This window comes from Fulmarus glacialis, unplaced genomic scaffold (genome assembly GCF_000690835.1).
Source record: "Fulmarus glacialis isolate BGI_N327 unplaced genomic scaffold, ASM69083v1 scaffold6951, whole genome shotgun sequence".
NCBI classification, from domain to species: domain Eukaryota; kingdom Metazoa; phylum Chordata; class Aves; order Procellariiformes; family Procellariidae; genus Fulmarus; species Fulmarus glacialis.
Window position 1 is genome coordinate 6,067 of NW_009193305.1, and position 18,263 is coordinate 24,329.

Here is an 18,263-nt window from a genome sequence, read left to right on the forward strand (position 1 = left end):
GTAGCATGCATTTTTTTTACTACTGTTTAGGTGGAGGATTATTACATTTTGAAATCACACTTAATATTTCAAGAAGAAAATACCATCTAGGAAATATAATTTTTGTTAATCTTGGGAACAGAGTATCACAACTGAAGTTTCAAACTCCTCCACCTGAAAATCTGAGTGTATGTCAGCTTTTAGACAGAGACTATAGAAAGAGACTATGAATTGTAACAGTTCTATCTTTTTCTACCTACACGTTTTGGCTATCAATGCTATATGGCACTAAAAATCCTAAAAATGCTTTGTCCTTCAATGTCTTTATTGATTGCAAAGGAGGGCGTTAGCTGTCACAACTGTTGTTGAGTAACCTAGAACCAAAAGGTACAGATGAATAGAAAACATTCTTCAAGGAAACACAATACATGGCAAAGTCATAAATTCATGCACCTGCACCTCTGGGCTCTCCTTTCTGCATCCTATTCCATACATGAACTGCCTTACTAAAAGATCCCATTAAATAAGGACATTAAGTGCTCAACTTCTCCAGCAGTGCAGTGGATTACTGAGCTGTACAAGGACTTACTATTCTTGTACCATAGCCAGAGAAAAATATTACAAGGAGGCTACCAAAACAATAATGTTCAATTGGAAAAGATAACAACACTTCCGTTTCCTTTGGAATGTTTTCTTCCTTGTCACACAATCCTCCCTATGAACTTCAGAAAAATTGGGGGTGGTGTTACAAGTCCATGGCCTTTCCCACCCCAGACTTGAAAGAGGTTGCATTTGATTGGAAATCTTCATTTTGTTTCATTTGCTTGTGTAACACTTCTGCCTGTGACAGGCTATAATGGCAAGTAGGATTTTCAAATGGGACCAAAGAATTTAACTGGGCAAGTCCAATGGCAGTTTTTCATAGGAACTAAACACCTACATCATTTCAGCAGTACAGGAACTTTCTCACATTTTTTATTATATCCAAAATATGATGGAAGAAAGGGAAATCCAGGGAGTCCAGGGTAAAAAAATACACTATCCAGTAAATTACAGAGGAATAGACTAAAGTATCTTTTCTCTTTTTCTCTCCCAATTTCCTAAACAAAATTGTTCATAGAACTAAAACAAGATACCACATTCCATTTTAAAATGACTGTATTCATCGGAATTTTTTTTCAAGCGTGGAATGCAGAATCTTTTGTTCCTTCTTTACAGCAGCTGTCTATCATACTATGTCCTAGATCCATGTCTATGCCACTTGTCATAAACCTTGGTGATCTCTTCTTGTTTGGAAGTCAAAGGAAGTTCAGTGAAAGCCACTGTCAATTAAGCCTTTTGTTCCAATAGATACTGCTTGTACTTTATTTGAAAATTTTGACCAACACATGATTCAGACAAACGAATTCACCTGAAAGGGACTTATTTCACTGCTAGTGTCTCAACAGAAGAACACTGCCAGCATTAATACTCACGTGTTTTTTTCAGAAAGTCAAGAGGATAGAATTATTGCCATTAATATTGAAATCTTTAAACTCACTCTTCTCACTATACCTAATAAAACTTTTCAAAATTTAAAATATAAATAGAACAACATGTTCCATAACTTAAGACTGTATTTTTATTCAAATTAAACTTGTTTTTATGACTGTCATTCTTTTCTCTGTCATTTGACTCTTATAGTGCACAACGCAATTAAATCATAGAACTGACTCCAGATGCTCAACATACACAACTCCTAAAGAAGCACATGAGAGAAGAGACATTCAGCATCCAATGAGAACAGGAAAAAAGTGAACCAGTATTTAAAAAAAAAAAAAAAAACCAAATGTCAACACTCCTTTCTTTTAGTTATAATTCTTGTAATCATGAACAATAAAATGCAGTTAATTCTCCACAGATGCCCATATTTCACCTAACTTGTAGACAAAAATTCCTTTGAGAATTTTTAGCAAGAAAAGAGAGATGTAATTCAGTGGAAAACTGTAGCTTAATTAAGAAAATAACAAGCAACAATCTGTTAATACAAAGTTCTTTTAAGATACAGCTAATGCTGCGTTTATTAAGTTATGAGCTGCTACACATTTACAGAGAGAAAAATACAATTATCACAGTGCTAACTTGGGTGGACAGCCTACAATTTTTGACTATGTTACGTAGCATTAGTGAAAGAAGAAATTGCAAATGAAATGACATTTAGGGTCAAATGCAATAATTCAAGAGTAGCTTTAGACCTTTGCCAGCAAATACTTAAGTGGGCAGAATTCATAACAACTTCAATTACCCGTTCTAGCAAAAGTATGTCTCATATATACTTTTCTCTCTTCTCTCTGTAGAAAACCACATTTCACACAGTGACAGATGAAAATTAGCAGGTCCTTTTCCTTCTGAGAAAAGTTTCCTTTTGCTTGCAATGTGTATTTCAATTGGATGTATGACAGTGTATTTTTTTAGTCAAAGCTTTTGAAAAGGTTACAGTGTCACAAAGAAATGTTTTCAAATTAAAAGCCAGTGGCTAACTAGCAAACTGCACTGAAGAACAACTGCATTTTAGAAGTCAGTTCCGCACTCAGTAGGGCAGGTTCTTAGGCAGTGTAAATCTGAATAGCTCTTATCACAATGGTGCCACAACATTTTACAGAGGCTGAAAATCTCATGCTGGTTTTGTCAAAGAATGCATAGAATAGGTTCACATTTTTAATGTATCTTTAGTAAAGACTTAACTGCAGCAATCTTCAAAGCATCCTTGAAAACCTCCAAAACAAATGTTGAGATATGTAAAATAAAATACAAAGCAGTAGATGACAGAAAAAATAGGTGACCTTTGTATTCTTCTCCTCCCTTCTCATAACTCACAAGTTATGCAGGTGTGGTTCATGCACAGTAAGCCAAGAAAGTTCACATTTTTCAGTACTAGTAATTCTGGACATCTGTAAAAATTCTTTTAATGGAAGTACATTTTAAGGGCATGAAAATTCTCCCAGAAATGTGCTTACCTCTTCCAGAGCAAGGTAAATTAGAATTTCCTTGGCATTTCTTAGCACTTTCCTCAACTGACAATGGACAAGAAAGTGGATGTTCACACTTCTTCCCAGTCCATCCTTCTTTACAGTCACACCTTCCACAATTACACTGTCCATGACCTTTACAATGAATACGATTAAAGATTAGTCTCCATACTGATGATAGGTATTAAAACCTCATGATTAGATGAACTTTTTCAAAGTTGTGGTTTCATTAAATAATCAGACTGGCAAAAAATACAATTAATTCACTATATCTACTTTTTCCGAAAATAGCACTGGTCTGTTATTCCATTTGAGCCATATTTCCCTTTAATTTTTTTTCTTAAGGGATGTTTTGCCACTTGGCACATGCCTCTCATGTGAAAGGGTGGAATAGAGGTTACAAATACACATTTCACCACTGTTTGGAAAAGTGGGGCCTTCATAAGGCATTATTTCATTTACCTTTATGTTCTTCTTTTTCTACTACAGTTGCACCATATTCTCTCAGTAATATATCAATACCATCTTTTATCTACTTGCAATCAATGTGATCCACTAGAGACAAGCAATGTCACACCAATTCCAAGTCTCAAACCAGTGCCTTCTACTAAATAGTGATGTGCAAATAATAAAATACTGGGCATAATCAATTCTCATTTTAATAGGGCAGTTGGATGTGGTTTTGGTATCTCATTAGCTAACTTGACTCTTTCTGACCATGTCAGAACGTAGTAACATAAATGCAACTTTCACTGTGCAAGTTGAGGTGAGGAAAAGCAACTGAACTCCACAGAAGCTTTTCTGGAAAGTTTCTTTAAAAAAATGTAACAGCCAATCTATTTCCTCTATATGAATGCTAACATATCCAGACAAAGAAAAAACAAGCTAATCGCCCAGCTCCCTTCACCATGAGCCTAACGCTCTTTGCATAAAGCAGTGAGATTCTGGCAATACAAAATGTTCTTTGCACTGGATGAGGAAATCTTGAGCATCAGCAAAAACATTCCTTGCCACAAAATCAAGTATTTCTTTTCATGAGCTCTGACAGCAGGTTAGATCTTTTCTCACAATTTTCCCATAGTCATCATTCACTGGACACGGGACCTCAAAGCATTATTCTGATATCCACTTGTCTATCCAGGTCCTTCTTGAAAACCACAGCAACACAGATTTTATATCTCTTTCTAACCATACTTGCATTTTAAGACTGGCTTATATTACATTTCTAAAACATATGTATTTATCAGTTCACAAGGAGAAAATGGGAGGAAGCAAGCATTCTACGAGTTATCAGAGTAGTTCCCAGAATACAGTCTTACTAATTTCACAAGAATAACTTTCTTTACATTAGTTATTTGTTTTCCTTGAAAAGTGTTACAGGCTTTCTCTTGTTTAGAGGGTAGATTTAGAATAGCTGCTTTACTGTGAGGGGGGTGAGACACTGGAACAGGTTGCCCAGGGAAGTTGTGGATGCCCCATCATTGGAAGTGCTCAAGGCCAGGTTGGACAGAGTTTTGAGCAACCTGATCTAGTGGAAGGTAGCCCTGCCTATGGCAGGGCGGTTGGAACTAGATGATCTTCAAGGCTCCTTCCAACCTAAACCATTCTATGATTCTATGATTCTGTCCCTTGCTTTCATGTGTACCTGCTGACAGGTTGCGAATTGGACATATGTTCCCTGATCCAGATAGATACTTATGAGAGGATGATTTTATTTCATATAATATTTTCTTTGCTAGAGCCACAGCAAAGAAACTAATGAGATGTGTGACTGTAGGAATTTCTTATGGAAGTCTTTTTTATTTCTATATCAAGTCATGAAAGCTATTCTCTCTTTAAAGGAAGAGAATCACATTAACATTGTGAACACTTCTGAAAGAAAATCATTCAGTAACATACTGAACAGCCCTTGAGATGTTAAAAGAAGGCATCCGGTTGCCAGTACGAGGTACTGCAAATTGACAGTCACCCCAAGCCATATGAAGCTTCTGGAGGGAGCTGCTGTTGTGTGATGTTAAATCCTCACAGCAGAGCTGTCAATTCCCGTCATTTGTAGTTTATGAAATAAACATAGCATTTCATTCAGTTACAATAAAACTCTTTACATGTAAACATGATTTTGTATCATTTCAGTCTGCTACTCAGGACAATGTGATTTCCTGTCTCTACCTATCAGGTAGGCAGAAGAAGACAGGAAAATTTTTGTATCAGCTCCATTTGATGTAGATTTTAAAAAGCTGGATTATTTTCCCTAATGTGACTAATCCCTCTTGGATTAATCCTAAATCAATTTACAAATAATTGTGAGAAAAATGAAGATATTTTGCAGACACACCTAATGCGTGCACACTTTGTGCACTAAGTAAATTTGATTCAGATAAACAAATAAAAAAGCTGTCCAATTACTATTCTGCTAGTAAATCTTCGATTTAATTGCGGATTCTGTCTGTCTACCACAATAAACCAAAATTAATACTTATGCATCTTGTCCATTTCTGAAACAGGTCTAAACAGCAGGACTATAAGACACTGTTCACACTGCTTCACGTGAAAATGGAGAGTTCTGCACAATCTATTTGAGGAATGCATACTTGGATGGCCAGCTAAGGCTAAATTAGGCCTTTCTAAAACATAAGAATAAGCAGTACTAAATTTTTTGCTGATTAGATGATAGAAAAACTAAGCTATACTTCAACATAAGTTTTAGTTACATCAAGCAAGCCATATGAGTACCTCCTTTGGTACCTCTCGTAAGGTTTGTTCATTTACAGTTATGTCTGTGTAATAAAGAACACCGTATCAGTCCTTAATCCAATGTCAAATGGCAATATCTTCCCCCCAACTCCTTTGTAACTATCCATACTTTCTTACATTCTGCTTTCTTACAACCTTTACCACCCTGGGCAGCAGCAGCAGCAGCAATGGCAATAATGTCCTGGAAAGAGGGAGTTCAAGCCCTGTTTCAGTGATGCAGCATTAGCTGTAGATGCCACAGGTTTGCTTTAATCTAATTAGGTTTGAAACTCTTGTGTTCACCCTTAACTACAGAACACATTTACCAAGTTGGTTTTTAGCTTTGTATTCCTTAGCTGATGCTGACATTTTGATCAATCCCTGAGTGCTAAAAACATACTCAGCAACGCAGTAATACATTCAAAAATTGACAACATCCCAAAGTCAATCCTCCTGCTGCTCTCATGACTGCAGTTCTACATCCTTCCAGCTTACTAATATAGCATTTGTAGGTGGCTGAAATGTTAACAAGCAAATTAATTCACTGAAGGTTTTCAGAAATGTTTCCTTCTTTTTCTTTTTCTTATTTTATTAGCTAGTGATCCATCAATATTTATTAAAAAAAACCACACCAGTTGAGAAACCTTTCACTTTTATAACAGGCAAAGAAGAGGCTAAGAATTTTATGTATCATGTTGTTTCAGCCTTCTCTCCCTATTACAGACAACTCTCATGAACTTTCTATGACGGATCTCTCATTCTAGTAATAGGAGAAGAATATACCACATCATTATTTTCATTGGTGTGACTGCATTCTTCCTAGTTAGGCCAAATCAGATTTCTACAGGACGCATTAGAGCTGACAACCTGTAATCTATGAAGTCCCTTTGAAACTACCCTCATTTGTTTTTGCAAAGTTCCTGTGTCTACAAATTGCATGCTGTGTATTGATCAAAGTCCTTCTCTCCTACCTGGTATTAGCATCTTTATCAATAACTATACAAAATTGTACGCAAGGTCTCACTCAGAATCTCAGCTTTTGTTAGTTGATACATGGAACATCAATCTAAATACACTGCAAACCTTGGATGGACATTAACTACTTTGAATATAATGCTCTGAAATACAAGTAGAAAAAAAAAGGAAGGTGGAAGTGTCTAAGATGTACAGTCAGTGATGTGTAGCTGGACCACACATTCATATTTTCCACATATTGATGCTCTACTTGTTCTCAGGTCAGTTCGTATTCTCAGGGTATTGTTTTTCATTAGCTCATTAATTCAGTTTTCCTCTAATTTCTTCTTCTTGCTTGTCCTCTCCCTGCCATATAACATAAAATAAATAACAAAATCTGACCTAACAAATTTTCAAATTTAAATTTCTCCAAGGAAGGATTTTTTTTTTTTTTTAAAGTTTCAACCATTCTCCAATTTATGTTAGGTTACACTGAAGACAAAAGTATTAGAAGGGAGATGGGCACCTAAAAGTATTTCATATTTACAGAATTTTGTTAAAAGGCATAGAAAAAAAGACATGTTTTAAGAAAGCTTTAGAACTGGAAACATTTTTTTCTTTTTTTAAAGAATTATGTCTTTTAATTTAAAAAGTCCACTCCCCCCAGAAAAACAACTAAAGCTTGGTATATTTTAAGCTAGGAAAATGAGAACTGGAGCACTAAGGAAGAGTGAGATCAGACCAGTTGGATGCTTTTGACATAAAACTACACGTAAGTTCCTTTTATATATATTCCTCACCTGAACAGAAGTCATCAGAATATCTATCATACACTGCTTTGCAGTTTCTTTCATCACACTCACAAGTATCTCCATGAATATCTCCCCAGTCACCAGTTGGGTCCACATCATGGCATGTGCATTCCCCACATACACATGTGCCTAGGAAAGAGAAAAAAATAAAGAGACACAGAGATAGAAGATTAACTGAGCAATTTAGATTAACAGTAGTTTGATTACAGGAATTTACACTTGTAAATTTTCTGCTCTCACATGAGTGCAGTTTCAAAGCTCCAAGTGTTAATCATGAGTGTATGCTTGTCTTCTATGATTTAAAACCTTCTATGATTACTTAGTAGTAATACTTTATACAAACAAGTTGGCGTCCTGTTCAAGTTTCTTTTTGCTGTTGAGCCTTGTTAGAAAACAACAGAAAAATGTAGTGCACAGAACAGTCGTAAATCTTTGACATCAACAGTAATTTGCCCTGACACTAATGACAATAAAAATCAATGCTGTTTAAATGACTTAGGCTTGGGCACAGTGGATAATTAATGATTGTTAAAGCATAAACATTTAAACTAGAAGGAAATCCAAATTCTAATCCAACTGAAAATGTCTAGGAGGTCATTCTTTATCTAAGAAGAACATCAGCATAGATCTACATGAAAATGACACTTTTCCACTTTTCCCAAGTCAATACTCAGGGCCAAACCCTATTGTTTACAATAAGAAGGGAAATGTGTAATATGACAGATACTAATTTGGCACAACCGTACTGACATACACAGAACACACATCCTACTTACTTAGGAAAAGTCAGAACAAAAAAAGGCAGTTTCCTTATTCAGAAATCCAAATATGCTTCAGGGCTATACACTCACCACTTTTTCTGAGATGCCAACAGGCACAAAGAAGCAGCCTAACCTTACAGATGCATACAGTTCATTTTCTGGAGAGTAGTTTTACCTTCTGCTACTCTACCAAAGCCTTTGTCTTCTTAATCAGATTACTCTGAACACTATAATGCATTTGAGGACAACAGGACAGGGTGACTAAAGACTACATATAGATATGGGCACGTTCTCTAAAAAGAGAAGGTCTACACAATCGTGCATGCATGACAGTTACATGAAGCAGGAAGAGCTGCTGCCCTGTTTAGTGCTAAAGCCACCGAGACAGCCCTCAAGAAATTTGCACCTGATTTTTGATACTTTCACAATTCAGTGACATTACTGAAGGAGAAGGAAAAAAACCACCAACAACAAAGAAACAAAAAAACCCAGAAATCGAGGAAATGCCTCTGGAGAGTGATTAAGCCTCCCAGAAACAACTTCAAAGTGAATTTGGATCAGCTATCCTGGATATCGGAATGCAAAACACCATCTCACCAAAGTTTAAAAAATCTAAAGGTTCACTTCTGATCTCAACTGGTTGACTAGACAGTTGATGGAAAGATACAGACAATTTATCCATCTTAGCACTGAAGGAGGCTGGACAGCAAGGTTAGCCTCAATATTTCATTTTTAGAAGGCGCAAGACTGACAAGATGAACTGCACCTATATCACAAGATTTATAAAAACAGAAAGCTGGGTAAATAGGACTAAAAAGAGTAGAAATACTGTGTTGGAAAGCAACTTTATGTAGTCAAAAGCCTAGAAAAATTTTATGTGGATAAAATCACGAATACGTGAAAGGCTAAAAATATAGAAATATCCCATGAACGTACCTTTGTATAGGAGTTTGTAGCTATTCAGAATATCAGCTATACTATTTATCCTCATTTCCCAAGTTATAATGTAAATTTAAAGAAATACTTGCACATTAAAATTTCAAATTTGAACAAAAAATTGCTTTGACAAGAAATTACTTTCTTGGTGCAAGCAAAGCATCTGATCTAAAGCCATTTCAATATTTATTATTTCCAGAATTACAAAAAATTTTTTACTGCTAGAGTCTAAGACTAAATGAGCCTACATGATCTCTGTATTTGAGCCAATCTTTCAATTTCCTCATAATTAAGAGAAGAGAGTTTTCTAAATGCTCTCAGGATAATTAGATGTTCACACTATAGCATGTTTTTTGTCAGTAGAGAGGTTTTTAAGAGAGGTATCATCTATGTGACTTGAGCTTATGTTCTACTGTAATTTTTCTGGACTATTGCCAAAAAAAACCCATGGTTTTTTAACTCTTTGTTCAATGAAGCCAAACACAGCAGCTACTGAAAAGCAACCTTATTTTTGCTTTTTATTTTTTTTTTCCAAAATGGCAAAATTAGACAGAAGCATAAGGTAAAATTCAAATTCCTGAACTTTGTGCAAATAATTCATATAGTTAGAAATATTGTGTGAAGTCTACCTTTCCAGCTCTGTATGCATTCCACAGCATTGTTACTGAACACTACTTAGTTATTTTTTCAGGTTGCAGTGGAAACTAAAAGCTTTGTGTTTTCATTTTCCCTATTCAATTGTGGGTCCTTGGTCTTCTTTAAGAGTGAATTGACATACAGTCCCGTTGGCCTTACAGCACCAATCCGTTCAAAGTGAAAAATCTGCTAATATTTTATTTTGCAGGATATTTTGCTTTGTCTCTCACCAAAGCAGATATACTAACAAATTATCCTGCTCAGTCTTACAACAAAAATGAAGGATGAGAACAACTTGGGTCAAAAAAATGGGTGTGGATTTGTAAGTTTATACCTAAACACAGGTATCTATCCACTTGGAAACATATATCCAGATTTGAAATAAGTGAAAACAAACTAGAAACTATCAGCAAACACAATCTATGTCCTACTGCAGAAAATGCATATTGTAAAATAAAAGCAATCTATATAAATATGCGTAGAAGGAACGTGTGAATGACACACCTCTGTTGCTGCAGATTTTGCCATCTGGAGATGTGCATCTTTTCTTGATCTCCCAGGGGGTGATGTCACACTGGAATTCACATTTATCTCCATGCCAACCAGCCTCACAGTAACAGTTTCCACAGTAACACTTTCCATGGCCTTAACCCAAAACAAATTTTATACAGTGAGAAAGAGGCAAGTTTTTAAAAGGCATTAACAATTTAACTGTTTCGATCTTTTCTTTTAAAAACTTTTAGTGATAGACTCAGAATAGAAACAATTTATAGACCATATATGCCTACATAAAATAGTACAGAGGATGTCTGAATTATACTTTTCCCCAAGTCTATTTTAGAACATGTTTTTATTTAATCACAGATTTAATCTAATCAATAAACACTAAGAAAATAACATCAATATTTTTATATTTGTAAGCTTAATTTTTGAAACTTTATAGGTAAATTTGGAAGACAATAAATGTAATAGTTAAAATTTAAGCACAGCTTTAAATGTTAAGATAGGACACACTTGCCCACCGTACCTGGCATGTCTAAGAAAGCATTGTGTGTTCTTGACTCCTCAGATAATTTCAGCAGAGGGACCTTAATTTACTACAAACTGTCTACATTGTATATGGCTTCCCTTCTTACCTGTTAAGAAGATTTTTGAACACGGATAAACCAGTTCATGAAAGATAAGAATTAGTAAAATGAACATTTTAGATGTTCATATAACAAACCATACATCTCCCAAAAAGATAGTTGGGTCATCTGAGGCTTGATGAAACCAGCTCCTCAACATTTTGATCCACTAAGGTACTTCTGCCATGTGCTTCAATGACACAAAGCATTTAAATTAAGTAGCTGCAACTCTTACTACTCTTAAAGCCATAAGTTAATTCTTTACTAGAAGGATCAAGTCAGGATCTTGTCCTTTTTTTCCTTCTAGGTATGTTCTGTTTAGTAGACGTGGTCGTCTCTATCACAGTCTGGTCAACTTATATCCTTAACTATCAAGAGTGCAAATTTAGAACTGCGGAATACATTTTTTTCCTGTTTTTAAAATTACACATGAAATTTTCATTACAATTGTTTGGTTACATGTCAAAAATAACAGAAGATAAAAATACCACCTTTTTAGATAACTAAACAACAAAGACAGTCTAAAATAATGCTTATTACCAAAAGGTTGTTCTTGAATAGTGGAGGAGAAATAAAGGGGAAAATGGTGAAGTAGTAATTAATTTGATCTACTGACAATTTTTGCAGATTAAAACATCACTACTTCATTCTTTACTCACACTTGTATAGTCCTCAAATAAATATGTATTAAATGATACAATTTGCCACTACCTCTTGCTCATGACTGAAGACAAAATCACTCCTTTAGAGAAAAAAAGCCTTAGATAAAAAAGATCAGCATCAGAATTTAATTTGCTAGAAACCATGATATTTTATTAAAAATAAGCTGCAACTTGATTCCAAAGTTTATGTAACCTTAAATAAAAAGTGATGCAGTCAACTGACTGATCAAAATCCAACTGAGGCTGGAAGAGCTTGATACATCTTTGTAACTCTGCCCTACCTAAGAATTGTTTTGCTTAAAAGATGCAGTCCCCGTTTGCATTAATGTTATCCATATCTCAGTATGGCATTGTATGCTTTTCCAGGATAAATCCCAGCTCACAGCTGCAGGCTTTAGAAACGTGTGTAAATAGAAGCTTTTGTTTTTTCATTAGTTTGATCCTCCTGAGTTGGCTTTGTTTGAAGACAAAATCCTCAAGGCCTGTCTATACCTTCAAGGGTAATAAAGGGTGTGTAGCAACTAGGTACACAACTGTGAAAGTACAACAAGCACTGATTAGGTTCACCCTGTCTGTGGATAGTATCCAGGGGCCGTTGCTAGCTAAGCAGAAGTGGGTCGGAACGCTGTTTCTTTATTACTTCATAAATAACCTAAATGATTCCTGTGGTGGAAATCCTGTGGAAGGAAAGACCGCATAGAGGGTATTAAAGGAGACATTGGGATGGGAGAGAAAAGCAATAACCAGATAGGCATGTGGGGTCTGTTTTTTCTGTGATGAAAGTATGTACCTTTGACCATCAGTTCAGGTGCTGTCCATTTTTTCTGCATAAGGCCTGGTTCAACATATGGTTATGTACTGTAGAGGTATGTTACAAAGCAAAGCAAAATCTAACACTCATAACCTTCACGCATACACTTTTCAGCTTGCAACAACCTAACCGAGCCAAGCACACCATTAGTTTATACCTTATATTTATTTTAGAAGGCTCCAAACCTTACATAAGGTATCAGGGCTTTTATACTGATGAATCACAGACCTTGGAGACTTGAATCTACTGACATTTTTTTGTCCTTTTATATCAGCATACTTTGATTTGTGCATACACATAAAACTAGTTTTTTACAGAGATGCATCTGGTCTGTTTTGGAATATGGCACCATTGGATGAAACAAGGGGAAATAAAAGCTAAGAAAAACTTAATAATATAAACCAGCAGCAACACAGGTGGGGAAAAAAAACCTGACAAAAACAGCAGAAGGAGAATTTACAGAAACTAAATAAATGGTAAATTTTTATCATATTTGGTACCATATGTAATGGTTACAAGCAAATAAATATAAATGGAATCATTGGCACATAAAAATTATTGCCCTCCACTCATCTTATTCTAGGCAATTACTGGAAATATTGTACTTTACTCCTGGATTTGGACTTCAGAGGACCATTCTGTTTACCCTCATTTAAAATCCCTACTTAATCCTATGCAAAAAAAAGTTCTTTTTGCCTTCAAAGGCACTTAAATAAATAGAATTTATTTTGTTCTCTGTGTAAGGATAAAGACAGATAAAGCTGTTTTACACAAGCACTCCCTTTCTTTATTCACACACACAGAGCAAGCACTGTTATCAGAGTACGAATAGTCTAAGAGCAGTTCTGAACCCTCCTGTATGCATACAGACAGTATGCATGTGTATAGCTTGAACAATATTTGTAGCACCTTCCAGCTCAAGGACAAGCCTCCCTAGTAATATAGGCAACAGAATTTATAATGCCATAAATGGTGTGTATTGCACAATATTCAATTGCCAGGTTCCTATCTTATAGTGAAATGAAAGCACAGTTTGAATTTTGGTTGCTTTTCTATCAGCAGAGTTCATTCCATCTTACTCTCTTGCCTTTCCTATCACAGATCAAATTTTTCTTCATTCATTCCTTTACCTTTTTACCTCTTGAATTGCTTCTGAGTTCTCTCCTACATTTATTCTTGTTCTTTTTAATTTTTGCTTCCTTGACAAAATTCTTAATCATCTATTTTTCTTTTTTTCTGTTGTTTTTTTCTGTTCTCCATCTTGCTCTCATCCGTGCCACAAAGCATTCATATTTCTTATATTCTACCAAAGTCAGACACACGAAGCTATGAATTACCTTAGCGAATTACCTTGTATAATCCTCTTTGCAGTTTTTCCAAAAAGAGGAGGATGTCACAGGATTTCTTCATTCTTTAACCTCCCACTTAGCTCATTTTTGCATCTGAAATTCCCACTTACAATTTGCAAGCTAAATTCTTGCAAATATAGTTACTTTTATTTTAAGTCATACATTCAGTAAAGACATTTTGTAGGTCCACACAATCAAATTATTTTATAACAGCCTGTATTAATCTTCACCATTCTTCTTGTACTGATTAAAATACATACCTGTACAAATCTCTTCTGTCTCATCATCTATGCATTCTCTGTCATCACATTCACAAAATTTACCATAGACCAGTCCATTTCCTTCTGAGTTTGCACATTTACACCTGCCACACTGACATGTGCCTGTAAACATTTAAGACGGTACTCAATGACTGCAGTTTCATTAGTCCATCAGAGATTGTACGTATTTTATTTCTGAGAAGGCTGAAATCTAAAGATCATCCAGCCAAATACAGACAGACACAGAAACAATCCATATGAACAAAAAGCCTAATCTTAGCTGTAAATAGATACAACATTGAAGTGGTTCATTTTTAATAAGGAGCACCATATTTTCCTAAGTAAAATTCACTCCTAGAGTTGTCTGTCTGACTTCATACAACTGAGGTATGAAGTCAGCTTCGAAAATTATGTCTTCTACCTACTGAAAGGAGAAAATTTAACTTAGTCATCTTCTCAAGAATGAAGCCTGGTTTTGTCCAGTTCCACAGCCATGTTACATAAGAGTAACAGGGCATGGCTACTGAGGACCTGAAAATATGTCTGCCTAAGTTCACAAAGTTCCCTTGCACTCTAGTCTCTAGTCCCTTTTCTACAGCTATCATCTGAAGATTAAGATTTTATAAGTATAGGCTTGGAGAAAAAGCCAGGAATCAAAGGAAGGAAACATTGGTGAGGAACATCTGCATGAAGACCTTATGATTACATGTCAGGAAAAAAGGACTCAAGCTAGAAAGCAATTACCACAGCAATACATTAGTTATACAACAGACAAGCTAACTGTAGAGAAATACATTCATAGCATTATTAAACAAACCATAAGTATTATAATAGCATATCAACAATTTTACTGCAAAGTGCATGTTTTTCCAGTGGTATTGATGTCCACATTACAAGTTATTTCATTCATTTGAAGAATGGTAGGAACCTCTATAATAATATCTTGTTATTTCAGGACTTTGACCCAATCTAACTTTAAGCTTTTAGGGCTCATTTTTCTCCAGTTTGTGGGTGATGTCTCAGAAAAGAGTAGATCTTGCAAGAACTTTAAGAACTATAATAAAGACGCTTGCTGGTTTGTCACAAGTAAGATGGGTTTTACCCATGTCAGACCAGCGAGTGGTTTGAGAACACGGGTCTGCCTGAGAATCTCTCTCAATGAGATCCCCAGGACTCCCAAATGCTTTGGAAGTGTAGAGCTGGTTTTTCTCACAATATAAACCACAACAGAAAACTTTCTGACATGAGGAAAAGCCAGAGCACTCAGGCGATGCAAAGGATGGAAATGGGTTTGTAAACAGATCTCTCTTCTGTCACCTCTGGTCTGGTTGCACATTTGCTTTTTGGTCTTTTGAGTAGGGTTGCGCCCTCACCTCAGTGGCTACCTCTCTCCATGACCCACCCTCCCAAACAGAAAAAGGTTGTTTTGTTGCTCCCAGGGAAGGAAGAATCCCCTCTTTTCCCTCAGAGAGTTTATCTGACCTGGAGTGCAGTTGCCAGGGCAAAGCAAACAACTGCCTTCTCCTCCTCCTCCTGAATATTTTCTAGTTTGGAACATAATGCATGATAACATAAAACAGCCATAAATAAACTTATTAAGGAGTTATACAGTCAAAAAAGCAAAAATACTATAAAATCACATTAGAAACAAAAGTATTACCATGCCAGTCATATGATTCCCCTTTTCCCTACCTCTATCACCTTTATTAAAATCGTAAGGGTAGGAACTTTGTGCAATACCATGTTAACTGGAGCCCTGTGGTCAATGGGCTCGCACAAGCTGTTTCAGCAGTCACTATGCCAGCAAGTATAGATTTTAAAAAAAAGGAACTTAATTCACAAGGCATACTCCTCACGCTACATCCATATGTATTTTAGAAAACAGGGTTATTGACACAAAAGTAGTCCTCCAAAATAAAAATAGAAGTTTTATGCTGATATTAGACAAGAAGTTTGCAGAAACCATTTTACATTTCACGATTACAAATATAGTACAAGTTTTACTAAGATCATATTAATCCAAACAAAGAACAGAAGAATGGGGCTCTGCAACATATATGGCCAGTCTAAAAAAGTAAACTTTAAAAATGTTTGCAAGAGCTAATATAATAAAATAATAATAATACAACTGATAGTACAACATAAGTAACCTACAGAACTAGAATTATTTGCTACAGCTGCTTGGAAAATAAACACAAATAAAAATTTTGAGAAAACTGTCTTGTTTACAGATAATTCCCAAACAGGAAAAAAGATAAAATGGTAAATTGATTCATAAATTGGGCATCTAAAGAGGTCAAATAGACTGTGTCCTAAAAGTGTCTATTCCTTCTGACTGGCTAGAAGCGGAAATTGCTCACATATAGAGAATCTCGGTTTAGGTAGGATGCCCTAGTTGCTCTGACAAATAATTAGGAACAGTTGAATCAGAAAAGTTAAATTTTAGGGGGATCTTGATTGGTTCATGAAAAGAATTACAATAAATGTTTAGCTGTGTGACAGCAGACGACTGTTTTTGCAACAACTCCTGTCATCCCTTCCCATCTTTTATTGGCAATTAAAAAACAGAGCTCAGACCCCAAAGGCAATGTTGGCCATAGATCGAAAGGCAATCCCATCAAGACAAAATATGTATGGCTACAGCCCATCAAAGTTACCCCAAACTCCCTAACCAGTCTCATTGGAATTACTGTCCTGTTTAATACCAGCAAAACCAAAAGCACTTCTTCTTCTTCTCCTGATCTCACAAACACTGTACTCTTAGCCACTTTTAGTGGTTGTTCAGCTACGTTGGTTTTCCTGTGAAGACTCAGCGATAAACAGACTGGAGCCACTTCTAGCCAAGGAAAGAAAGAGAAAAAAGGGTCTTAACATTCTTTTTTAAGTACTTCGACTGATCACAATGAACTATGCTTATTTTTGAGAGTCAGTTTCTCGTTCAGGTGTTTTTCATTTGTTAGCCAAACAATCATGATTTTCATATAATCTATATTATTGTCATAAATGAAATTTATCATTTATTCAGTATGCTGTATGCTTATATATTACATTGGTTTCACATCTTGTTGTGAGAGCCTAGCTTCTCTGTAGCAAGTCCCACAAATCCTTTGGGTTCTTTGCTTATGTCAGCAACTACCTTGTGAGAAATCAGTTGTATGAAAATGTATGGACCCAGACAGAAATTAAAGGCAAGGAATAGTGAGCAGAAGTGGGGTTCCTGAAACATTCTGTCACTCGGAGATCAATGTAATGGAAAAACTGGAAGGTAGTTTCTGGTCTTAAACCTTGACTGATAGCAAATGCCCTTCAAAATTTTACCATTCTACAGTGAAGTCTTCTAAAAGGCTGTTTCTTTTTCCTCTGATTTTTTTAAGGAAAGGACTTCCTATTCAAGTTAGGATGAGTTATAAAATTAAAGAATTAGAGAAAAGAGAGTTATCAAATCAGAAAAGTGAAGATGGAAGTACCCCATTAAAATGATTCAGCAGATCATCCACAACTGATTTTAATAATCATTGTTACAGCTCAAAAGTGTCTCAAAAAATTGTACAGCTTATTAATGTCCTGGGAAAATATTTGCAAATGCCATTTCTGCATGCTTTAAACACAAACACAAAAAAATGACATCACTTTCTCTGTTAAAGCCATTACCATAACCTTTTGATGGGCAAAATACATGACACAGCTGCAGTGTCATCAACGTAAAATAGCTGTGGATAAACTAGAGTACTAAAGTAGGCATTCTGAATCAGTGCACATCATATGCACAGGAATAGGCCTATAGGACCTAAAATGCTTAATTTTAGTATATATACAGTTATTTCTCAGTCTCTTGAAATACACTTTACAAAATTCCTAATTAGAAAAGAAATTACAGTGATTCTCAAGATAACACAGGGAGAACATCAAACCATTAAAAGCAACAAAACATATCTTACCTGCACCAGAACAGATGATATCTTGAGAATTCTTGCACATTTCATTGCTTTTTTTCCGTGTAAGATTGCAAGTAGTCGGATACTGACAAGCTTCACCATACCAGCCTTCATCACATTTGCACTTCCCACAGTCACACTTCCCATGGCCTAGCAATGGAAGGAAAGAAAAAAAATTTTCATTCAGAAAGTGATATTTTCTAATCTAGCTTTTAAAATAGATTCCATCATTTATAGTTTTAAGTGAACATGATTAACAGATTCACTTAACGTAGTTCATATACAATTTAAAATAGAAAT

At 35.5% G+C, this 18,263-nt stretch overlaps 1 protein-coding gene across 1 annotated transcript; it reads right to left on the reverse strand.

The window, feature by feature from the left end:
• Nucleotides 1-2,975: 2,975 nt before the first annotated feature.
• Nucleotides 2,976-18,111, reverse strand: ITGBL1 (integrin, beta-like 1 (with EGF-like repeat domains); the record flags this gene model as incomplete). Its single annotated transcript, XM_009587390.1, has 5 exons — nucleotides 17,967-18,111; nucleotides 14,029-14,151; nucleotides 10,324-10,464; nucleotides 7,475-7,615; nucleotides 2,976-3,122 (listed from the first exon to the last, which is right to left on the reverse strand). Coding segments are annotated over exons 1-5 (592 nt in total), but the record flags the coding sequence as incomplete, so codon positions are not given.
• Nucleotides 18,112-18,263: the final 152 nt, after the last annotated feature.